This window comes from Mustela nigripes, chromosome 5 (genome assembly GCF_022355385.1).
Source record: "Mustela nigripes isolate SB6536 chromosome 5, MUSNIG.SB6536, whole genome shotgun sequence".
NCBI lineage: Eukaryota > Metazoa > Chordata > Mammalia > Carnivora > Mustelidae > Mustela > Mustela nigripes.
In genome coordinates, this window is record NC_081561.1 from 134,789,175 (window position 1) to 134,814,538 (window position 25,364).

The 25,364-nt window shown below is 47.9% G+C and overlaps 1 protein-coding gene across 5 annotated transcripts; it reads right to left on the reverse strand.

Annotated features, from left to right (window-relative positions):
- Positions 1-1,193: 1,193 nt before the first annotated feature.
- ZBTB2 (zinc finger and BTB domain containing 2) lies at positions 1,194-25,015 on the reverse strand. 5 transcript variants are annotated; one of them, XM_059401263.1, is made up of 3 exons: positions 24,569-25,015; positions 9,517-9,701; positions 1,194-4,001 (listed from the first exon to the last, which is right to left on the reverse strand). In XM_059401263.1, exons 2-3 carry the CDS (start codon positions 9,687-9,689, stop codon positions 2,630-2,632), a joined length of 1,545 nt encoding a protein of 514 aa, XP_059257246.1. In that variant the 5' UTR covers positions 9,690-9,701; positions 24,569-25,015; the 3' UTR covers positions 1,194-2,629. The 5 variants fall into 5 exon arrangements, with proteins under 5 accessions (XP_059257246.1, XP_059257247.1, XP_059257248.1 ...); XM_059401264.1 differs by lacking the exon at positions 24,569-25,015 and adding an exon at positions 24,029-24,119; XM_059401265.1 differs by lacking the exon at positions 24,569-25,015 and adding an exon at positions 12,666-12,722.
- Between the last annotated feature and the right edge of the window lie 349 nt (positions 25,016-25,364).

The following is a 25,364-nucleotide window of genomic DNA, read 5'->3' on the forward strand; positions in this document are numbered from 1 at the left end:
GTTTAATGAATGGGTCACTTTTGTTTTCCCTATGAAAGGAATGGTAGTACCAGTGGTGTCAATAATGGCTAAAATGTGGAGAGTGACAGCCTAAATTAATGATGCTGGAGCTTGGGTGTTCAGACTGACATTACTAACTGAAATGTCCAAAGCGTGTTTACATTGGTACCATCAAAAATTAAGAATGAAATGTTAACTTTATAACCTCTTGTGATGAAATAGCCAGCGAGCATTCTAGGGTAGGGAGGGACTGGCAGGTCTGTCACAAGAGGAGGAGGTAGCCACAAGCCAGCATTAAGACCTCCTGCCCATAGCGAGCAGCTGACCACAGTTCCCGCTCCACCAAATTGTGGGAAGTGAGCTGGGGCCAGCTGGCATCTTCACCTCAGCTCTCTCATTACCCACCAGATCCCTTGGGATTCCCATGACTTTCTGCTCTTTAAGAGCCTCTGGTGTGACCCATGTGCCTTCGAGGATGCCTGGTGTGCTGCGGAGAGCAGCGGGGACCTGCCCGGATCTCCCCTTCCACAGATACTCAGAGAACTTAATTTGGCACAAGACTCTCATTTAAATTGGGAGATGTTGAATATGATTTTTAAAAAAGATGAAATCAACGGAAAGCTCTCAGTATTTGAAAATCTAAGTTTATATAGCGTGACTTTGTGTCATTTTTTAAGGTAAACACCTCTTGGAGTCTTCCCTGTAAAACAAAGTTGGGTAGGATGACCTCCAGACCCCTTCCTGGCCAAGCTTGGACTGACCATGGCACCTTCATACTGTTTACTCATTTGTTTCCCACAATCTGATGATCCAGCAGTTATCACTCACTGTCTTCATTTTTTTTTTTTTTTTTGGTAAGATTTTATTTATTTATTTGACAGAGATCACAAGTAGGCAGGGAGGCAGGCAGAGAGAGAGAGAGGCTTCCTGCTGAGCAGAGAGCCCGATGCGGGGCTCGATCCCAGGACCCTGGGATCATGACCTGAGCCGAAGGCAGAAGCTTTAACCCACTGAGCCACCCAGGCGTCCCCACTGTCTTCATTTTATAGATGTAGAAAATGCCACTCAAGTGATGGGGCCTGCCCGAAGTTCTGCAGACAGAAAGGAGGTGCCACAAGGAGATGCCTCCTTGGGCCACGCCCCCCTCCCTGCATCTCTTTAGGTAGACAAAGTAATACACAGATAGAATAAAATACCCATTTAATTAAATGTTTATTCAATGAAAGTATGTATAAAAACTTACAAATCTGAGAACTCAACTATACATGAAACAGGATGACGGGATATTCAGTTTTAAACATATACGTACGGCACAGCTATGAACTGTTCTTCCCTTTTCCCTTCGGTCCTTATTTCTGGCTCCTGTTCTGTCCTGTCAGACCCATTCTGTTACTGGCCCAAGGAGAGATTAATGGACACATTTTACTGCTTTCAGGCCAGTGGAGGAAATTTCAGGTATTTAAAGGACAGAGAAAAAAAATGTGGAGATGAAACAACAAAATCGAGTTTTTTCCCCCCAAACAGCAATTAGGTTTTTTTGTCCTGATTTTTCTTTGCCATTTTTTGATGCTTCAATGAATGTTGCCAGTAAAGTATTAGCATTAACGTTTAAAGTCATTAAAGTTACTACATGCTTTGCCCACAGCCTTGCCTCTGAGATGCACTTTCCTGCATACATACACTGATTTAAAGCAGCTGGTCGGTGCCAAAACAAATTTACCACCGGCAGCTGCTGGAATGGCATGTCGTTTTCTGTTCAGAAAGACAATCTACAGAATAACAGTACTCGCAAGTCTGATTTTTAAAACAACCAACAGATTTATCAGAAACTAAAACAGAGAATTTTTTTCTCGTTCAACTCTGAAAGAAGCCAGCAATTGGATAAGGCATGTGCGTTAATACACCTGTTTATCACAAATATCCACACATTTTCTCTTACAAACACACAAACTCACAGCTTTGTCATGTTTTATCCAAAAATTAAGATTGCCATCACATTATTACTTTTTCTCTTTTGTGTTTTGTTCAAGTAGATTTCCTAACGAATGATTTTTCTTGACTGGACATAATCTCAAAGGACGCATTCTGAAATAAGACACCTGGAGGATAAATACTAAGAACATTTACTTGGGTTTAAAGTTTCCCCACACCTTCTAGATTTTTGCATAGTACAGAGCCCAGCGGAATCTCTAAGAAGCATGCTGTATTTTCTGCCGTTTTCCGAGAAGGAAGACTTATTACCCAGGGAAAGTCATAATTTGAGTTTACCAAATTGCATTCTAGTTGTTTTGTTTTGTTGTATACCCTTCATTAGTTGCAAGTCTGCTTTTAAATAATCTAAAACGTCTCAAAATCTATTTTGAGTTTATAAGTACTACTGCCCATTATCTCTCCAATATCCCCTGACTCGAAGTAAATATGTTCCAGGTTTATAATGCACAAAGCCTCTGCGGAGGAAGGGCTGGGGACAGGGTGGCGGTGGGGAGGACGGAAGGACCGGGGACCTGTTGGAATCATGCCACGGAGAACTACAGTTCTGAATGGGGAGGTGGGGTGGGGGGCGGGAGAGGAGACCGTCTCTGTAAAAATGACAGTTTAAAAAAAAAAAAAAAAAAAAGGTAAGTCACATTCAGTCTAACAACACTGTTTCCTGCTCCTTTTTGATGGAGGCTAACACTGGGTGGTCGGGTTCCGTGACTTCCGAGTCCGCGCTGCCCAGGAGAATGGACCGCCCCTCGTCCAGGGCGAAAACGTCCGAGTTCTGGTTCTGGCACGAGTGTTTCACCACCTCATTGGGAGTCGAGAAGGTTTTGTCGCACAAGTTGCACTTGTAGGGTTTGTTGGTCTGCACCAGCATGTTGTCCATCTGACTGCCCTCCTCGAACGTGCAGAGCTCCAGAGTCTGCTTGTCCACCATGGTGTAGGTGTCCATGCTCTGGTTGAGGCACACGTGCCGCGCCGCCTGGTTGGCCCTGCAGAAGCTCTTGTCGCAGGTGCTGCACTTGAAGGGCTTGCCGGTGTGTATGTACATGTGCTCCCTCCAGTGGCTCTTCTGGATGAACTTGCGGCCGCAGATGGTGCACTCGTACTTGCGCCGCTTCACCTCGCGCTCCTGGTCCGCCTGCTCCAGGTTGTCGATGTCCGCGATGTCCGAGGGCGGCGGCGTCTCCGAGTGCGGCTGCCCGTCGATGATGGGCGAGTCGGAGATGTGCTGCAGCTCGCTGTCGCTGATCATCCCGGCCTCGGGCACCTCCATGGCGTCCTTCCCCAGGTCCGGGGCGTTGCTGCAGAGAGACAGGGGCCCCCGGCTGTCGCCGGGCTGGCCGGACGTGAACGGCACGCCCGTGTGGATCTGGAGGTGCTCCCGCAGGCTGCTGCGCAGCGTGAAGCGCCGGCCGCACAGGTGGCAGGCGTAGTACTTGGGGAAGCTCCCGTTCCTCTTCATGATGCTCGGCTTCACGTGGGCGATGGTGAGGGCCGCCGGCTGTTCGTCCGAGGACGAGGCCTCCAGGTTGGTCTCCTCCCCGGGGGGCGGGGGAGGCACGGGCGTGGAAACGAGTTCCGGGGACAGCGAGGTCTGCAGCGGGTCCGAGGGAGTCAGGTGCGTCCGAGTCACCGGGGCCAGGTTGGAAGGCAGCTGGGACAGCTGGGCGGCCTCCGGCGCCTGCTCCTGGCTCACCCGGGACGGCTGCGGCCGCGCTTCCCGCCCCAGCTTCTCGGGGGCAGAGGCGATCTTGGTGGCTTGTCGCAACTGGTGGTCTGCGATCTGAATGCCGTACAGGGAAGAAGCGAGCGGGAAAACTTGGTCGGGGTGAGAAAAGGCGCCCTGGCTGGCCAGGCTGGCTTCCTGGATCAGCGGGTAGGCGTGCAGAAACTTGATCCCCTGTTCCAGTCGAACGGGATCGATGAGCTGGGGTGCCATCTTGCCGGTGTACATCAGATGTAAGAGATAGCTGAAGATATCCGGCTGGATGTCGGTCGGTTTCAAACGGACACACTCACTGCAAGAGACAGGGACAAGTCTGTAAGTGTCAGCCCAGGTCTCCAGGGAGAACATGATCTCTGGAGAAAAAAGGGGGCAACTTTTAAAGGCAAATGAAACCAGAGCATTTCCCCTTTATTAGCGTTAGTGTTTCATGAACAGGAATACTCAGGGGAGATAACTGGAACCCATGTAATTTCATGGTGTTAAGAACAGACAGAGACAATAAATGTATTTGCAAGGATGAGAAGGAAAAAGTTCACGTTAAGCAAATACGGTATCTTAACTCCTAGATTCTTGAAGCAGTTTTTTTTTCTCCTCAGAGTCTACATGAACTTCTATCACATTGTATTTTTAGACAGAACTCTGAGAGTTCTATATAAAAAAACTTTTGTGTTTTGTGCGGAGGATCTATTGCTTCTCCATCTGAAAGTGGCCTGTGACCTGGAAATGGTTAAGAGCCGCTGACCTGGCAGAGCTTTGGCTAAAAGTCTATGATTTTCTATTGATCCAATGCCATCCAGAGCTCAGCAGGAGATCTTTTAAGGCAAATCAAACAATCTACCTGGTGAGAAAGTTTCTTCATTTGTAAAATGACACGGGGGAGCTGGGCTAGTATGAACAAGCGCTAGGAGCCACACGACAAAAGTGAGAGAAAAATAAAACCTAATTCTGTTGGTGCTCTAAACTCTCTGATCTGCACCCCCCGCCCCAGGAAGGTATGTGGGAGCATTCTAGCTCTAATGGGGTCAGATCACCTTCCCAGTATTGCTAGACTGCAGTAAAAAGCGGTTCCAGGACAACTCCCTTACTTACCAAATGTAAATACCACCACCACCAGAAGTAGCCCCGGCCTTTACAGGCATTATCTCATTAAACTCCATTCATTCTCATTTTCCAGCTAAGGGATTGAGGCTCAAAGAGATTCATGCCTTGCTCAATATCAGAGTTCGAAGAGGGATTTAAATCTCGGTCTCAATCCAAACCCATGACACCAAAATTGTTTAGAGCATGAAAACAATCCTGTGTAGTGGTTCAGGCAGAGGGGACTCTTCCTATCTGACAGATCTGGAAACTGAGAACCCAAAAAGTTAAGTGATTTATCTGAGGTCCCTAAAGCAGCTAGTGTTTGCCTCATTCAAGAAACATCATTCTGATCAAGCAGCTTTAATCAAGAAGTCCCAAAAAACTCTTCCTAAACCATCACTAATGACAGCAATTCTAATGCATTAAAAGCAATGACTGTATCTATAAAGTATGAGGTGTGTGCTGTATGTCCCCTGAGTGAATATATTCTAGAGACAATGCATTTTCAATTTCAAGGACAGCTTCTTTGAATGCCTTTAGAATGTATAATCATTTTTAAAAATGGAGGAGTTATTTAATCAGGTTCTTACAATGTATAATCATTTTTGATTATACCACTTCTTACTCTTGTAACTCTTTTTGTCTCCTTTAGCTGTTTATCTTATCAATATATGTTTTTCAACATGCTAAAAAAAGTCACAGTATACCTGCTCTTCCAAATTTAACATTTTATTCTATTTTTAAAAGGAGTGATTTAATAGCAATTTGTGACAGACCAGATTTGAGGAATTCCTGTCTTGCTCTCAATACGTGTATATTTCAAGATGACTGCATACAAGTAATCATGTGAAAAGTGTCTGCCTACAAAGTATGGAAGTCAAAGAATAAAGATTATGCATAGAAACTAGCAGCACTTTGATGGCAGAAAGAAGAGAGTTTCTGTGACTCTTTTTTTAAAAAGATAGATCACTCATTTTCCTTTGGAGTCTTTTTATAGGTGGTCCTCCTTTCGAGCACAGGGTGAGTGCCGACAATACTGTGTGTACACTAGAATACATTTCAGGGGCTCTAGGGAAGTTCAATATTCAAAACAAAGCTTCAGGGATCATGTGTGGGGAAGAATACTTTAATCAGGTAAACAGCCACCTCCAAACCAGAGAACTGGGAAACCACAGGCCTTCGGAGATGCAAAGTACTCCCAGGAGTTCACAGGGCACCTTTGTTCTGCTGGAAGGGTATGTTCCTCCAGGCAAAAGAGAAAGCAAGCTCCCTTCTGCCTCCCAGAAAGAGAAGAGAAGGGTCTAAGTCCCAAGGAGGGATATGTTTTTTAGCATCTGTGATCGGTAAGTACCAAGTGGGGTCCCTTTCTATACAAGTTTTGTTGTCAGTTTTATGGTTTTCCCTTATTGTTACTATATAGGTTGTCCTCTGTCTACTGTCAGTGATGGGTGGTTACTGAGCAGAGCTCAGGTTTTAAGGAACTGTGTGCAATCTCTGAAGGCAAAGAATAAACGGGGCTGGGAGACCCTGCCAGGCTGGAGGGAGAAGGAATCCGAAGGGACCCCCAGGGCTGGAGAGAAACCACCCCGGAGAGGGAGGCCTCTGGGATTCAATGCCAGTGCCTAGGACCCTGGGAGGTTCCCAGAGACCAATGATCTTGATTTCTCGACTTTATTTTTTTTTCCTTAAAGCAGAAGAACACATGCACACATATACACATAGAAACACTTGAAAAAAAAAAAAAGTTATTTAAAAAAGTTCCTTAGGTCACATTCCAGCAATTTCCATCCTTGACTGCTCCCCTCCCAGCTAGACCCCTCTGCTCGCTACGGGCCAGACTTTGGTCATTTCCAAGTCCTTCTGGAAGGACACAGCTCCCCGCAAGATAATTACACCTACATGGTTTGGTCTGTAGGTGTCTGCTTGAGACACTTTTACAGGAAAAATAAGGTTTTAGCACAGCCACAAGCCCTTTGTGCAAACTTCCACAGGAATTTGCATTTTTAATCTTTCCTTCACTGGAATCTCAAAGGAAAAAAGGGTCTTAAAGAACCTTAGAAATAATTAATTTTACATAATGTTCTACCTCGCTCAGGAGGTTGTGCTTAGTCAGACCTGCCTCTCTGCAGTCTGGGGAACTCGGTGTTTGCAGTCCTGTGAGATTCACAACCCAGTCACTTCCAGGGCTGCACACCAGACAGAGACATCTAGTGGCACTACAGACAACAGAACACTCTTAAACCAAGTGTGAAAAACCTGTATTCTCAGTCCACCTTCTGGGTAATCAGGGGGCAGCTCACAGCACCTGACAAAGAAGGCCCTGGTTTGAAAGGCTGCCTCGGGCCTTTGCTCTCTGTTTGCTTGGTCTCAAAGAGAAAAGAACACTGGGGACTCCGGTCTACACAGATACCACATTTCCTTTTTTACAAAGGCATTTAAACTGCTCTCCGCTTAAGTTTCTTCCATCTATTTAAAATTCATTAAACTGGGGCGCCTGGGTGGCTCAGTGGGTTAAGCCTCTGCCTTTGGCTCAGGTCAAGATCGCAGGATCCTGGGATTGAGCCCCACATCATTGGGCTCTCTGCTCAGCAGGGAGCCTGCTTCCGCCCGTCCTCTCTCTGCCTACTTGTGATCTCTGTCAAATAAATAAATAGATCTTAAAACTCATTAAACTGTTTTTTTTTACTCCTCAAAATGAAAATCTTTCCCCCTCAAGACAAGTTAACTCATTGTGTTGAAACTTCTACGCAAGTCTCCGACGATGAGGTAAAAGGGAACGTCCTTAGTGTTGCAGGACAAAGCAACCTCTGCTCCCCATCATCCCTCTTCTTCACCCATTCTACTCCTCCAGACACTTATCTGGTGGCCATTATGGACGAATACCCAAACTATACACGGGGCATCCACAAAGCTTGGTCAAACCTGGTCTCTGCCCTCAGGAAACTTACAAATGAAGGGGCTGGGGGGAGAGAGAAGTCCACCGAGAACAATACAAGGAAAATGTGCTGATCTTGTAAAGGGGCAGAAAGTGCTGTGAAATGTGAGAGAGGAAGAGCCGGCTATGGATCACTGTGGGGAGGGGTCGCAGAAGAGGTGAGGGGCAGCCGGGCTCGGGGACTGGGCATGATGGCCAAGCAGGGTGCCCAAGCAGGCTGCAGCCTTCGGGCCTTGAAAGAGAAGCAGGAGGAATCCGTGTGCTGTTTTGATGTGCAACGGACGGCCTCGAGGTTTCTGATCCAAGCAGGACACTCTGGACTAGGTTTCTTTTTTTTTTTTTTTAGATTTTATTTATTTATTTGACAGAGAGAGATGACAAGCAGGCAGAGAGGCAGGCAGAGAGAGAGAGGAGGAAGCAGGCTCCCTGCGGAGCAGAGAGCCTGATTTGGGGCTCGATCCCAGGACCCTGGGATCATGACCCGAGCTGAAGACAGTGGCTTAACCCACTGAGCCACCCAGGCGTCCCTGGACTAGGTTTCTGATCAAAGGTGCTCGCTCGTTCTTCAGGAATATTCGTCTGACAGGAGTGATTAGGAAGGGGAAGGAAAGGGCTAATGCAAAAGGGACTGAGAGGGAAATGTGACTGGGGGCGGGACCAAGAAAATGGGGTTCTAGAGCGATTTTAAGTGCGGTTTACTTGGAGATAAATAGGGAAGGACCTGGGAAGGTCTAACTCAGCTTCAGACACGCTGATACTCCATTCGACCCCTTGAGCAGCAGCCTCGCAGCCTTGGGAAGCAGAGTTCTGGACGCAGAGAAAGGTCAAGGCCAGAGTTGTAAACTTGTGGCTTCCACTGGAGGCCAAATCCAGAAGAAACAAGCTCCTCAGGAGAGCGCACAGGGAAAGAAGCATGGAGAGCTCCAGACTAAAACTCAGCAGGACTTTCAGAAGGCTCCTGCCCAGAGGGCAGGAAAACAGGGACCGGTCTGCATTATCAAAGTGCGGCCAAGGACAAGGATGCCAGAGGCTGAGAAGAGCCGCGGTTTTGATGAAGAGGTGACCTTAGAGAAATGATTTCGGTGGAGATGGAGCACAGACCACAGTGTCCCCAGAGAGGAGAGGTCAAGGGGGTAGTGGGGAGCACCAGCAAGGCTGTGACTCACCCTCTGAACACCTTCACTGTGAGATAAAGGAGAAGGTGCCCCACAGCACAGCCAAGGTACCCGGGATGTTGATCCTGCAGCGGCTCGGATACGGGGGCAGTGCACAGAGAAAAGGATAGAACAGAGAGTAAGAGGTCGGATCTGTAGCCTGAGAGTTGGAGGAAGCCCACTTTTCCTTAGAGGGTCCTTTTCTCCAAGATGGGAGAGATGGGAAGGAAAGATCAAACAAAGATGCTGAGACTGAGATGTGTTAAGAGAGAAAAGAAGGGAACTGGGGAATTCATGCCCTGAAGCTTCTCATTAGACTGGCAGATAAGGATAAAAATAGGGAAAGGAGTGGGGGCAGCCGGGGCCCAGGGCTGGAGGAGTGGGAGCGAGGGAATCAGGCTGCCACTGCCCATCCTGGGGGTCGGGCTCAGCTACCCAGGGTACTGGGCGTGGAGGGGCTGCCGGGGGGCTCCAAGGTCCATGGAAGTGTGAGTAACCAAGGGGCCCAGGGGCCTAGGATTCCAGGGAGAGGAGGTGAGCCCCATGGTTTGGATGGGCTAAGAGCAGGTGCAGAGGGGAAGAGGGCCATGAAGTTCAGCGTCTACAGTCATTAGATTATTATCAACCACGTTAGTTACCTGGTCTGATGGACAAACAACATCTTAAAGTAATTGGAGAATGAAGCAAGAACTGATTTGTGTGCCTTGAAGTACACATCGCCGATGGCAACCGTGCAGTCACACAGGAAACCAAACTCTCGCTGAGCGTTTAACTGTTGCAGAAGAATAAGTCCATGGTTGGCCAAATCCATTTTTTTTTAAATCTGCAAAGCAAACAATTTTTTTTTTTAAGAAAGGTGATTCACAAGTAAGTATGTGTCCGTTATAGTCACCAATAGTAATGACCACAGCTAAAAAGTCATGCTAACAACGTGACACCAGCTCGCTCATTTCACCTCCATGGCCGCCCTGGGAGTCAGCTGTCTTCACTCCCATTTCACAGATGATGGCATTTACAGCAAGGTGGGAGATTACGTGGTCTGCCCAAGTTTACACAGACGTGCGTGGGGGGAGCCGAGCCGGGAAATGAACTCGGCTGTCTGTGCTCCAGACAGCAAATGTCCCCAGATCAGTTAGTCTTTTAGTTTATGACTCCAAATGCAAATTCTAAATGACCTGTCTACTAGAACTTGTCAAATCTTCCATAGAGATCAGTAAATTAAGGTGCTGGGCGGGGTGCAGGGGGATGGGGGGACACAGCAGAGTAGGGTGAAGATCTCACCAAACTGGGGCATTTTCCAGCTCCTGCCCTGGGGACAGGGCTGCCCCTGGCAGGGATAAAATAACACGCCCGTTATTGCCCTGGACACCTGTGCTCATGGAGGGGGGAGTGGGATGGCATCCTCTTCCCTTTTTTGTGGATGAGGAATTGGGCTTTGAGAGGTGTAAATAAGTTTGCCCAGGCCATCAAGCTAGAAGCCAGGGGAACCAATATTTAAATCCCATTGTTCTGACTCCAAATTCTACGGTCTTCATGACCACTTCACCCTAGCAAAGCACTGGGTCTGAATCAGCTGTAGAGGAGCAGAGCTGCCTCTAAAGGAGGTAGCTCGGCACATCCGTAGGCTGCTCCTTTCCCGCCAAGAGCATTTCTAACAGCCCGCTACACACAGATCAGCGTTATACTTAATAGTAGACTCAGTGTTACCAAGAGCGAATGCCTTCTAAGATTGCGAACAAGGCAAGGATGCCCACTCTCATTACCAAACATAGTACTGGAAGTTTGAGTTTGTGCAATAAAGCAAGAAAGGAAATAAAAGCCATACAGAGAGGAAAGAGAGAACCAAAGCTGTCCCTCTTGCCAGATGACATGGTTGTTACCTAGAAAATCCCAAGGAATCTACAAAAAAAAAAACAAAAACCCCTCCTGGAACTAACAAGCGAGTCTGGCCATACCACGGGGAGGCTACAAGATAAACATGTGAAAGTTAACTATAATTCTGTATACTAAGTTTGAGCCTGCGGACACTGAAATTAGAAATATAACACCATTACAATCACTTAAAATGTTGAAATACATAGGTTGTCGATCTAACCAAACATGTATAGGACGTGTATGCTGAAGAATCTGAAACACTGAAGAAAAAAAATCAAAGAATATTTAAAGAAATGGAAAGATACACTGTATTTATGGTTAGGAAAATCCAACATAGCACAAACAAGTTTTTCCCAAGTCAGCATATAGGTTTGGCAAAATTCTTATCAAAATTCTTGCAAGGGCTTTTTGTTTTTGTTTTTGTAGACATAGATGAGAATATTCTGAAATGTATCATGGAAAGCCAAAGGAACCAGAAGAGCTAAAATAAGTTTTTTAAAGATTTTATTTATTTGACAGAGAGAGAGAGATCACAAGGAGGCAGAGAGGCAGACAGAGAGAGAGAGAGGAGGAAGCAGGCCCCCCGCTGAGCAGAGAGCCCGATGTGGGGCTCCATCCCAGGACCCTGGGATCATGACCTGAGCCGAAGGCAGAGGCTTCACCCACTGAGCCACCCAGGTGCCCCACTAAAATAGTTTCTAAAAAGAATATTAAAGTGGGACGAATCAGTCTGATTTCAAAATGCGTCGAACAGGTATAGCATTCAAGACAGCAAGGTCCTGTTGAAGGGATAAACATACAGACTAGGAAACAGACTGAGAACCCAGCAGTAGAGCCACATAAATATGCACAACTGATGCGGACGAAGGCCCAAAAAGGGGAAAAAAATATAACTAGACAACAGGCAATGGACTAGAAGATAAATTTCACCACAGAGGCTATGCAGATGGTGAACAAAGACTTGAAAAGAGCTTCAGCCTCATTGGTGACTGGGGAAAAGCAAATTAAGACCACGGTGAGGTTTCATTATATATCCATCAAAATGGCCTAAGTAGAAAATAACGGCAACACCAGATGCTCGCAAGGACCAAGCTGGACCGCTCGAACTCGGCGGGGAGAAGGTGAAGTGCGCAGCCACTCTGGAAAAGCGGTTTCTTAAAAACTCAGTATGCAAGTGCCGTCCCACTCAGCAACAGAGCTCGTGGACACATCTGAGAGAACAGAAACCTACGTTCGCACTGAAACCTATGCGTGGACATCCACAGCAGCTTTACTAATAGCCCAAAACTAGAAACAGCCCAGATGTCCTTCGGTGGGTGAACAGTGAAGCACGTGGTATGCCCACGCCCCAGGAAACCACGCAGCCAGTTAAGGACACATGAACTACTGCTACGTGTACAGAGCAAGGCGGGTGCTTCTACGGAGTGAAAAAAGCCAATCCCTAAAGGTCACACGCTCTATGATTCTACGGCTGTAACATTCTCAAAAATCAGAGGAGCAGAGAACAGATTAGTGACGGGAGGCGAGGGGAGCAGGAGGGAAATGGGTTCGGCTACAGAAGGGCAACACGAGGGATCCTTCGGACAGGAATGTTCTGCAGCTCAACTGTATCAGCGTCAGCACCCTGGTTGTGATGTGGACTATAGTTTAGGGAGAAGGTTCCATCAGAGGAAACTCGGCAAAGGGCTTATGCGATGTCTCTCACTTCTTGCAATTACATGTGTGTCTGTAGTTATCTCAAAATAAAAAGGAAAAGGAAAAAAAGACAACCCCACCACACATTAACTAATTAGCCAGATTTAAGAAGAAAGGGGTAATAACGATGACACTTAAGTGCAGAACTGGGAAAGCTACTGTGAAGGATGCATTATCAGTAAGCTTTAGAAACAAAATAGAACAAAACAAACCAGACCCGTGGCAGTTCTTACTCAGCTGGTACTGAACTCCCCACTCTCCTTCCTGTGCTAGGCATGATCTGGCAGATTCAGAATTAACAAGTGTGACCTAAAAGAAAAGAAGGAAATGGAATAATACTTTGAGAGACCAATCAGGTCACGGAGCAAGGATCAAGGATGTCCAGTGTCACGTTTTCTATCAAGAGCTGTCTCCAAGTAGGAAAGGCAGGCGGGTCCCCCAAGCTCGCAGCAGTCTGGGTACAGAGACCCGGACCGCAGGCTCATTGATATGTCCACGTCCTTGGGATGGATCAGGACACTCGTTCCCCCAGGATTTTCGGTGCAGATCGGAGAAGTAAGAGCTCTCAGAGGAGGAAGGGGAGACAGAAACAAGGTGCGAGGTTCAGGATGAAAACACGAGTCGGTGCCTGCGTGCAGGGTAACGGGGATTACACAGAAACATCACTCTAACCTGACCGCCCCCATGATAGACCAGTAGAAGCCTGTTGGCTGGAAAGTGCAGCATACTTCCTTTTTCCATCTTACCAACCAGCGTTTTTCTACAAAGAAGCGTATCACCCCCTGAGAGCACCGTGCGTTGAGCTGCTGCTTTTCCTGCGCTTTGTCTCTGAGCCCGTTCCCCTTATGCCTAGGCGGCTCTGGCTCTCCCTTCCCTGACAGCAGCTTTGAGTATGAGAACACATGACTGTTCATTCCCTGATGATAATGACAAGAGTGGCTCTTACTGATGGAGTGTTTACCACTGACCATTCGTTTCTTTATTTAATTGCGCATGAACTTATCTGTGGTATTGCTATGCAGATTTTATAAAGGAGGAAACAGGCTGAGAGGTCAGCGGGTCTGCCCCCCCAACCCGGCCCCCAGGATAGACTCGGTAGGCCTTAGAAGAGAGATTTAAGCAGGGTTGTCTGGTTTGTTGGTATGCGCTATGCAGGAGTGTGTTTAAAAATCAATCGAAACATTATTTTTATTGCTGCTTTTGAGCATACATACTTGTGATAAGACATTCGACTATCACAGACGCATAGTTGGGAGCTGTCCAGCCATCCTCCGCCCACCCCCCCCAGTTTCTCCACACTCTGCCAGCACGGGGATGGGGGGGTGGGGGGTGGTAGTACCCCTTCTTAAAGAATCATTGCCAAATCCGTTCTCATTTTCTTACCTTCTGTGGATTTGGTGATGAGAGGAAGTATATTTTTATGTTTATCGATCATTTACATTTCCTCTTGTATCTCTTCATGAGCTCTGCTCAGTTTTCTATCAGGTTGTCTTTTTCTTATTGATCTGTAAAACCCCTGGTATATAATAAAAATGAGCCCTTTAAACATGTAAGTCGCCAACATTTCTTGTACTTTCTTTTGATTTTGTTTTAGAGATTTGTGACATACAGTTTTACGTTGTAATGTCATCAAACTTATCTATATTTTATAGGATTTTGAAGTTTTTGTTCTTACAGTGAAAATCTTGATACAGCAAGAGGTAGAGCTCCTTCTCATTCCACAAACAGCCCAAGGTGAGTATTTTTTTCAGCCCGTAGGAATGGAAAAATAATGAAAAAAAAAAAAAAAACAACAAAAAAAAAACCAAACCATGAAATGTTTCTTTTTTAAAGGGGGTCTATCAGTTATTTTAGAATCTCGAGGGGCGCCTGGGTGGCTCAGTGGGTTAAGCCTCTGCCTTCGGATCAGATCATCTTCTCAGGGTCTTGGAATCGAGCCCCACATGGGCTCTCTGCTCAGCAGGAAGCCTGTCCGTCCCCCCCCCCCCCCCCCCCCCCGCCGCCTCTCTGCCTATTTGCGATCTCTCTCTGTCAAATAAATAAATAAAATCTTAAAAAAACAAAAATTAGAATCTCAATTTAGAGATTTCCCATTTGACCCAGAATCGGAAACATACTGAACAGGTCTTTCACACAGAGAGGCAAGAACCCATGTAGAGGAGTCTCAAGGATGTGGAAAAAGCCAAACGAGAGGAGGAATCATGCAAAGCGCGAGTCTTCTGTTCAAGATGTATACAGGGAAGACAAAACTTTGCATAGATAAATTTTTTTTTAAATCTCACTTTGGACACCCAGAAAAGCTTTCTGAGGAAGAAAAATCAGAACCAACTCAGACCCCCCCCCCTCAAGTCTGGCACATGTGAGTGAGTCTGGGAAAATGGGGTGGAGGGGTCCCCAGCCTGGGTTCCATGAGAAGGGCAGCTCGGGCAGTGCCGCCTGCCCCTGCCAGTCGACGGCACTCCCTTGTCCTAAACCTCCTTTTGTCATCACGGCCCCTTCAGAGCTGTTTCCACTCAGCCTGTGCTGCGCAGGCTGAGGCTGCAGCATCTTCATGGGGGGCTCTGCTTGAGGCCACCCCCGCTTGTGGAAATGGAAGTCCGCTCCTTGCTTCCCACCTCCCGTCCACGGCTCACACACGCACCGCTCCTGCCCTGTGCACCGAGACAGCTCAGCCAAGGTCATCGAGGACCTCTGCTCCCCAGCCCCCCAGACTGAGCCTACTCGACCTCTCTGCGGCATTTATACCCTTCCTCCTGCTCCATAAATACTGTCTCGGGCTCCGAGGCTGCTGTGCTCTGGTTTTCTCTCACCTCTGGCTGTTCTATTTTAATCTCCACCAAGGATTCCTCTTTTGCTGATGCTTCTTTGCCTTGACCACAGCCTAATTCTCCTTCTGTGGACTCTCTATGGGGATCCAGTCCACTCCCACTGGGCCATTCCAAATGACTCCTCAATTCAGAACAGGAAAAGCAATTCAAATCCCCTTTCCCCTCACCCCCATTTCCTCCAAAGGACACTAAAAGCCTCAAACCCCTTCTTTCCGTACCCCCTGCAGAGTGCACGCCACCGCCATCCATCTCTTGTGCAAGCCAGGAGTCTCAGTTCCCCCTTTCTTGGCCCCACGTCCCTCATTCTACAGTCGGTCACTCAAGGCCCACCAACTTCAGCTTCTTATCCCACCGCCAAGCTCTGTCTCCCTACACATCTCTCCAGCTTCCGGCTCTAGCTCTTGAATCCATCCACACGGAATAGCCAGAAGGCTCTTTCCAAAGGGCAAATCTGATGTTACTATCCTGCTTAAAATCCTCCTGTGATTCCCTACTTCCTTTAGTGTGAAACCCAAAGTTTTCAGCACAGCTTACCAGTCCTCCATGGCCAACCCCTGCCTAACTGCACAACATGGTCTCGTGCTAATGGAAACTAATGGTCTCCAGACTTTTGGATTTTATAGGCCTACTAAAAACCAGCCAACCAACCTTGAAACTAGGGGTCCAAAAGGGTATCATTCTCTACTTTTCAAGAAAAGACATAAAATATTCACTCACCCAGGGGCGCCTGGGTGGCTCAGTGGGTTAAGCTGCTGCCTTCGGCTCGGGTCATGATCTCAGGGTCCTGGGATCGAGCCCCGCATCGGGCTCTCTGCTCAGCGGGGAGCCTGCTTCCTCCTCTCTCTCTGCCTGCCTCTCTGCCTACTTGTGATGTCTCTCTGTCAAATAAATAAATAAAATCTTAAAAAAAAAAAAATTCACACACCCAGTAGGGATGGGGGACTTCTAAGTGTACATGGGCAGGAAGAACATAAGGTCTGAACACCTTTCTAGAGGAAGGGCTGTTGGCAGTCTATTCAGTATATGGAAGAAAAATGTTCTAATGCAAAAAAAAGTACAAGATAAAATTTTACTTTATGACATTAAGTTGTGCCTAATTGTTTCCTTGATATAAGATTATCATTTGATGACCTTCATGAAATGATCAAGTAAAACTTGTTCTGAAATGCAAGCATCACTAAAAGCCCAATTTCATCTTGAGTCTACGGATGGTAATGGGGACAAAATGATGTTATTTCATTCACTTTGGAAATGCCAGATGAGCTGAGCTTAGCTGAAGAAGGGCATCTTTCTTTATAACCAGAAGGTCCTGAAGCCCAGGCCATTCTTGGGCTCCCAGCCACCTGCAACACTTACTGCTCAGAGCCCGTTCTCTCCAGGCTGAGCCCAGCACCGGATCTCTACTCCCACTGTCAGGACTGGGGGCCTGTTTGAACGGGGCCTCAGAAACTCTACGCTAGACCTTCAAACATGCCACTTCCAGAGGGACCCACTACTTACTGCCTCCCCTGTCCCCTCAGTCCCCAACCCTACTTGTCCCCTGCAGAATTTCCTTGACCCTCAAGATTAGGAGGCCCTCCCTGCCTCTGGAACATCGGTGAACATTCTAGTCTACACGGTGTCTGCCTGATGCTTCCCGAAAACACATCACTGGGTCTGATATATCACTTATTACTTTATTTCACATACTAGCGTATTGTCTGGTGTTCAGTATTTGTTAAAAAAAAATTAAGAAACTCTAGATTCAGAGAGAAGAATGTTGAGTTCTTGGCCCCCGACTAGCTGGGTGATGTGGGATAAGAGCTGGATTTCTATTTATCTTAGATTAACCTAAAAAGTTCACAGCAATTTAAAGGGAGCTATTTTTGATTTTTAAATGTCATTTTGTGTTTCTTCATGCTAACAATTAAGTTCTGAACAGTGCTTTCTATTTTATGGTAACTCTTTACACTCATCATTTATTTTTTATTTTTATTTTTATTTTTTTTAAAGATTTTATTTATTTATTTGTCAGAGAGAGAGCGAGCGAGAGCGAGCACAGGCAGACAGAGTGGAAAGCAGAGTCAGAGGGAGAAGCAGGCTCCCTGTGGAGCAAGGAGCCCGATGTGGGACTCGATCCCAGGACGCTGGGATCATGACCTGAGCCGAAGGCAGCTGCTTAACCAACTGAGCCACCCAGGCGTCCCTACACTCATCATTTAATCCTCAATAACACCACGGTGGATCATTTTGTCACTCTTCAGTATGAATTATGATATGAATAACCACAGCTTTAATAATAAATGACCCCTTATTATGTGCCAAGGACCAACCACCCTCTTTCCAGCAGAAATCTACTGGACTTAGGAAGTTAAGTGACTTGCCCACATGTAGTCCAGCTCTGAAGCTGCAGATCTGGGGAGCAGTCACACATCTGTCGAGCGCTTTCAGAGCTGCCAGGTATAGTGTTCACAGTGGCATGGAGAGTACAGAGTTCGAGGGTAGAATCAAAGAAGTACACAAATTTACAAAATTAAAATTTATCATGAAACTGGGGTCTAATTTTGGGGCTGGAGATCAGGGAAGGCTTTTGTGAGGAAATGCCAGTTAAGCAGGTATCTGGAGAGTAAGAAGAGTCAAGTGGGCAAAGACGGGAGTGTTCCAGGCGGAGGGGAGGCATCTGCAAAGGCCCTGAGACAGGAGGGAGTAAGATGCAGCTGAGGAACTGGGACAAGGTCCCTCTGACTGAAGGTCAAAGAGCCGGCAACGGAGGAGGTGAGGCGAAGTTGGAGACTCAGGTCTTCTTAAGGGTTTTGGTCCGTATCTGAAAAGCAATGGGAGCCACCGAGGGGCTTTCGCAGGGTGAGCGATCCGATGGCTGCCCTGCAGAGTTAAACCAAATCGGACTGAGGAGTGAAGAGGCAGGTGAGACCTGCTGGAAGTGGTGAGAGGGGAGACGTTTCTGTGGTCTACAAGAGGTGACAAAAGTAGGTGGTGGCGATGTGGATGGGATTCGAAACGTAGCTGGAAGATCAGAACTCAACAGAGCTGGCGGTGAATTGGATGGAGGAAGGCGGGGGAAACCGATGTGTTCAAGAGAACTCCTACTAGATTTCTCGCTTGTGTAACCAGAAAGATCATGGGGACTCCGGCCAGAAGAGAGAACACAGGCAAAGACCAGCTTTGTGAGGAAGACCGTGAGGTTATGTTGGGAGGAGGTGGGACCGTGGATACTTCTGAGTCAACCAAGTGGAGGTGTGCAGTGTGCACAGTGACTGTACTGGTCTGGAGTCCTGAGTCCCCGTCAGGATTTATGTCTGAGTCTTTGGAGAAGCTGGGTGCATCTGACTCCAACCTTGAATCACTACATGACAGTTCACAGAGGTCACAACTGCAAACAGGAGTCAAGTGAATTCTGGTCTAACGGGTGTAAATTTCACACGCTTTCCTCTGCACTACTTGGCTCCGGAGGTCAGTCCTCGGAGTTCCTAGTACTCCCAGTCACAGAAGGCTGCCATGAAATCGTGACAAGAAAATGAAGACCTACATAAAGCCCCCGATCATTTAAAACTGCACAAATAACTTAAAAAAAAAAAAACTAACTAACTAAATTCAAAAAAATCATTTGTCTTTCTTAAATCAGAATGTGAGCAGAAAGGCACGGAGGGAAAAATAGAGATTGGGGGAGGGGAGGAGGCAATTCTCCTTTTTTAAAGATTTTATTTTTAAGTAATCTCTACACCCAACATGGGGCTGGAACTCATAACCCTGAGAAACAAGAGTCACATGCTCTCTGGAATGAGCCAGCCAGGTGCCCTGAGGGAAGCAATTCTTAAAAGTGGGTTTTCATTGAATGCTTTCTTTATACATGTATATGTGTACAAAGTTGTTTTTTTTTTCTTTTTAACTTAAGCAAATTCAGAGACTGCGAGATACAAGTTGAAAACACGTCAAAAGCACTTTTCAGAGCTAAATATAAATGACCACTTGTGTAATTTAATGCTTCACCACTGTTTTCCACACTGATAAAGCGGTACTGCCTAGAGGTCAAGGGCTTTTGCCTCCAGCTGGCAGCCCAGGTGGCGCTGATACTTCTGTGCAAGTTACTTATCCTTTGGAGGTGCAGCTGAATGGGACAATATCATCATAGTATATTTTGACAACCCAATTTCCTCCTACCGTTGTCAGTATAAGAAGAGACCGAAAACAGCTTTTGGGAATTGATGACTTTTTAAAGATAATAGCTCTCCTAAGATACTAAATACCACTTAGACTACCCATTTTGAGGGCACTAAAAGGGTCCTCTAAAGTCCTTAATTTTATTTAAGTGAAGCATAAATGAATACTGTAATGCACAGGACACATCAGTAACAGAAAAAGCACTACCCACAAGTAAGATTGATTCTTTCAAGTAGCTCAGACCACTTACCAGGATGAAAAAACTGCTTTTTCAATTAGTATTATTAATAATTAATATTTAGGGCCTATAAAGTAAACCTGAATGAGGCTGGCCATTTGAATTTTAATGTTTTTAAACTGTATCTCAAAGCTAGGAAATGTCTTAATCAGTTGTGGTGACAATTTGATGCATTGTTCCTAACATTAGTCAATCCTCTTCCATTGTGATTAGAAAAAGGTGGGACATATACTAATCAATAGCACGTATTTTGACTTTGAAAGCCACTGGATTTGTAAGAGATTGTCTTTTCAATTACAGGTTGCTGACGTTAACTTTGCAATTAGTTTTTAATTTCTAAGTGAAGGTCAGAAGGAGGCAGTTCCGGGACAGTTTGCATCAAGGAGAACCAAGTCAGAGGTTTATGGCTAATGGAGTTGATATTAAAGTGAGAATTCTAAAGGCATTATGCTATAATCAACTTTAAGGAAACCTACATATGATCACATAGCAAAATTTAAAAACCTAATCTAATTTGCTATTTTTACAAATCTCTTTAACAGAAGACAATGGGATTCTGCATTTACTCTACTTCTCCATTTAGTTTGTTGTGATAACTGTTTTGGTTGAGTACTCAAGAAAATCCAACCTCACCCACAGATGTAGTTGGCAAAAGAAATATATTAATAGCTTTTCCAGGAAATTGTGGATATTTTTCTTTGATACTACACCAAAACCTGATAAGTCACAGTTTCTTGAAGGTTAGCAGTTTGATCTAAAAATACATAACGAATGAAAATTTTCCTACTCTCTTACAGTAAAATTCATTGCTCTAGCTTGCACTTTGAACGGATCTTTTACCCATGCATGGTTTTTGTGAACATCCCCCATGGGTCACTGGAAAATATCAGCTCAGTGAGTTATGCAGTGGATCTTTCCAACGTTGACACATTTTGTCAACAGCTAAAAAGTCCAACAACATCTTACCATTATTATAAAATTGTTTTGACTTTTTTTTTTAAATTGTTTTGACTTTATGGAGCCCTGAGGGGGTCCTGGAGATTCAGAAGAGTGTGCAGACCACACTCAGACAACCCCAACCCCTGCTCAGAAGCACTGTGAGGCTCAGAGAATCTAAGAAGACCGGCGCGATGTGGAACACGACCACACATTGAAACCTTTCTCAGATGACTCTGAAGGTTCTTCTTTGCTTGCTGCAGAACTTAGGCAGGTGCACAATTTAAAGGAACTGAACCTCTTGCAAAGTAAAAAGGGCAATTTTACAAGTACTTAGATACCTAAAAATGCTTTATAAATTCCTATCTTTGGGGCGCCTGGGTGGCTCAGTGGGTTAAGCCGCTGCCTTCAGCTCGGGTCATGATCTCAGGGTCCTGGGATCAAGTCCCACATCGGGCTCTCTGCTCAGCAGGGAGCCTGCTTCCTCCTCTCTCTCTCTGCCTTCCTCTCTGCCTACTTATGATCTCTCTCTGTCAAATAAATAAATAAATAAAATCTTTAAAAAAAAAATAAATTCCTATCTTTGCACACTGAGCTTTCTTGAAGTGAGAAAGTCTTAGGATGCGTACCTCATTCATGGGAGCTGGGAATTATGGGTTTGAGCATAAATACAGCCTCTAACTTGGCCTTATAACATAGGAAAAAAAATGGTCCTAAACTGTCTTGGACCGCCAACTTTAAGTATTCTGTGGCTACTGATTCCATCTCTTAATGGCATATTAGCGTTGTAAAACACTCTTATTTACTATTGACTCACAGTAGTATTTTAATTAAGTTTAATTTGGTAACAAAATTGTAATTCATATACTTGGGCACTCTCTGATGCTTAGAATGTTTACAATTTTTTTTTTTCCTCAGGAAAATAAAAATTCTCAATTCCCTTTTGGGTTTTTAGAGTCCTGCTTTGCAACCGCAAGAGGTAGGAAAAGTGATAAATTCCCATTTCCGCCATGTGCATTCTGAAATTTATGGCAGTCTCCAGCAGACCTGCAAGCTCTTCTTTCACTGTGACAGGCTGGAACCACATCACTTGCTCAACGTTTCAACTTTAACTTCAGGGAAAAGTCAGTGGGACTAGAGATCAAGCACCAAGACAGTTAAGAAGAGAGGGTGGAAAAGCCTCCCAGCTCCAAAGCCATTCCTATGGCAATGCCACTTACGAGCCTTGAAGGCTTCCTTCACTTTCTACCCCCATGTCAGGGCTTCTCAAGCTGGGAACGCGTATCCGCGTACACTGGACATGCAGTGTTCACAAGGAGCATCTATCTTAGAGGATTAAGGTGAATACAATTTTATATTTTATATAATTTTTGTATTACAGAAGAGGAGATCTTTGGGGACAGTGTAAAGTTCGTATTAATCATTATGATAAAGCAGAGAATATCATCGTGGCAGCTTTTATTCTGTGCCTAAAAGGTGCCCCCTGTTTACTGTGCTGCTGGAGTATTTCAGTGGAAGTTTGCAGAGCACCATTTACTTACACCCTCTTTGAAAGAAGCTTTAAAACTGGCAAGTGGTTGGACTATCCACTACAACAAAGCTTCAAGGGTGATTTATTTGCCACCCTTCAAAGGATTCCTTCACTACTATTTGTGGCACTTACTACCCCTGGTATAAATTGTGCTTTGGGAATCTTACCATGGTATCAGTAAGAGGTCAATTCTTTGGCTAGAAAATAAACTTCTATAAACCACCAATTTATTAAGTGAGAAATGCCCAGCTTAAAGGAATATGGAACTTTTTCTTAATAATTACATTTTAACAGTTTGAAAACACCCTGGATATACACCAAGGTTATTTAGAATGCAAAATGAAATCTAGTTTTTTAACAGTTAATGTCGGTTTTTAATAAATCACAGAAATGAGCATTTAATGACGTCTTAGTTCTGATTTTCTTTTCAACTTCAGGCCTCTCCAACTAAAATGCTAATGCAGGGTTCCCTCCGGGTCTACGTGAAGATCCGTCCTAAAAAGGACAGGGCAACCCATTTAAGGGAACCCTGAGCACCCCTAAATTCTGTATGAGCCCGTAATTCTGACCTTTTTTATGCTTTATTTTACTGAAACAATAACCTATTAAAATGAATAGAATTGACACTTATACACTAAGTGGGCCCATTGTATTTGATGGAGAGCAAATAACACTGCAGCGATTGGGGGGGAGGGGGTTAATTCCCTAAGGCATCATTAGTTGAGCAGTTGCAAGTTCTTGCAGTAAATGGCCTAGCATTAACAATCTGCATTTCACCCTGCCCACTTTTTTGCCTGCTCAGCCACCCTTGCTTTCTTACCGCCCCCCTTTCACCACCAGAAAAGGTCCTTGCTTCCTAAGCACCTCTGTATCTTTGCAGCCTGTTTAAAAATCACTGGTTTCGGGCTTCTGTTACACCGGGAAAACGTCTCGGGCCCGGGAAACAGCCTCCGAGCCCCCAGCCTCCCCTTCTCCGAGCCCTCCGGGGTGGGAGGGCCGTGCGGGCTCGGGGCGCAGCACCGACGCCGGCCCACGCCCCAAGGCAAAGCAGCCAGAAACCACAGCGCCGCGCCGAGCTAACCTCGGCCTCAGCCGACGCTCACATCCGCAACGGAGCGGAAGCCGGAGGCTGCCGGCCCAGCGTACCCACACCCGCGGCCCGGGCCGCAGCGGTCCACCCGGGCGGCGCCCAGAGATGCCTACATCTGCCCGGACCGCAGGCGAGCGGCCCAACGGCCGCCCAGTCCTGCCTCGCCCCGCCCCGTCCCGGGGGGCGGGGGCCCGGCCGGGGGCGGGGCCGGCCAGACCGGCGGGGACCCGACGGGCCCCGGCGCCGCGCACCTCGGCCCCGCCCCCATCCCCGAGGGGCTGGGAGGAGGGGAGGGGAGGGGAAGGGAGGGGCGACGCACTCCGGCCGCGCCGCACGCTCTCCGCTTCCCTCAGTCCCGCGTGCGCGCGCGCGCTCGCCCCAAGTCCCGCGGAGTTTAACACAATGCCGACGCCTACGCCGTGCGCAACGCCCCGGCTGGCGCAACAGCTCCGGCGCCGGGGGCGGGGTGGGGGGGTGGTCAGACAGGGCGAGGGGAAGAGCGCGCGCGAGAGCCGAAGACAGCGCGAGACCCGAGGAGGCCGGAAGCGCGCGTGCGCGCCCCCGCCCGCGAGCGGGGAGGCGGAGCCGCAGCAGTAGCGGCAGCAGCTGTAGGAGCCGCTGCAGCTGGGAGAAGCGCCAGAGAGGCCGGGCCTGCTCCGGTCGGACCGGATCCCTCCCCTCCCCCTCCCTCTCCGCTCCCCTCCCCCAAACCCACTTCCGCAGCTCGCGGCCTTGCCGCCGAAGAAGCAGCAGCGGCAGCAGCAGGAGGCGGCGGCGAGGCGTCGGAAGGATTACGCACCTGACGGGCCCGCCTCTCAGGGCTCCAGCGCGGGACGCTCACCGGCCGCCGCCGCTCGGGACGCGCTTCGCGGTGGCGGCGAGAAGGGAGGGACCGGCAACGGGGAACGGAACGCGAATCGCCCCCCTCCCCCTCCTCCCTCCCTCCCTCCCTCCGATCCGCCGCCCGCCCTCTCGGCTTCCGTCCCCTCCCCCTCCCGCAAAGCCCCGGATGGAGCCGCCGCCGACTCGCCGCCGCCTGGCTCCGGGGGATGGTTTTGTCAGGCGGCCAGAGCCCCGGCGCCAGGCGCAGCCGCCACCGCCCCCGCGGGGCGCCCCTGCCCTCGCTTCCCAGAACTGGGTCCCCGTGTGGTCCGGGCCCTCCGCCTGCCTTCACCCGGAGCCCCGGGACGGGGGTCATTCGTCTTCTTTGTTGCCACCGTTGGTGCCGGAACCGTTTGCGAGCTCCGGTGGCCCCCGCCCCCCCTCCGCCTTCCCGGAGCCCGGGTCGGGGGCGGCACGTGGGCACCGGCCCCGGGAGGTGGAGGCGTTGCGCGCTTACCTGTCGCCGGTGCTGCTGCGGCGGGGGGTGTGGAGGAGGCACCGCTGGGCAGCCTTGGCCGTGCTCTCCCCGCCGCCGCCGCCGCCTCTGCCTCTCGCTGCTGCTGCTGCTGCTGCTGCTGCTGCTGCCGCCGCGGTCGGTGTCTCCGGCGCGGCGGCGGCGGCGGCGGCGGGGCTTTTCCTGTCCGGTTACGTTAAGGTCACATGACCGAGAGAGCGGAGCGACTAGTGCAAAGAGGCTGAGAGCGGCTCCCGCCGGGGGGGAGAGGCGGCGAGAGAGCAGTGGCGGCAAGAGCCCCCTCCGCCCCCCCAGCCGCCTCCCCTCCCCCCGCCCGCCTCCGCCTCCTGCTGCTCTGCCGCCGCCGCCGCCGCCGCCTGCAGCACTAACTACACTGCCGCTCCCACCCAGGCTCCGCTCTGCTCCAGCCAAACTTCTGCAAACCATGTGCAGCCGAGGCGAGGAAACTTCTCTCCACCTATTGGGGCTGGAGGCTTGAGTCACAAGCCCCATGTTTACATAAAGTGTTTAGGTAGGACAGTCCTGGAGATGCTCCGGGAAGGGATGCAGAACCGCTCGGATCCGTCTGCAAGCTTCTGCTTGACATCTCTTGGCCATTATCTTTGTCCCTTTATTTCCCGTGTGTTTTTAAGTTTTCATTTTAAGACTGGAAATGAGTGGACTTGAGAGCCAGGGAGAAACTTGTAAATCACTAATACCTTTCTGTCATCAGTGGAATTGGAAAAGTCATTCCGAAGTAGATATGTCAATTTGTGCTGTGTATAGAGGTACAAGTCCT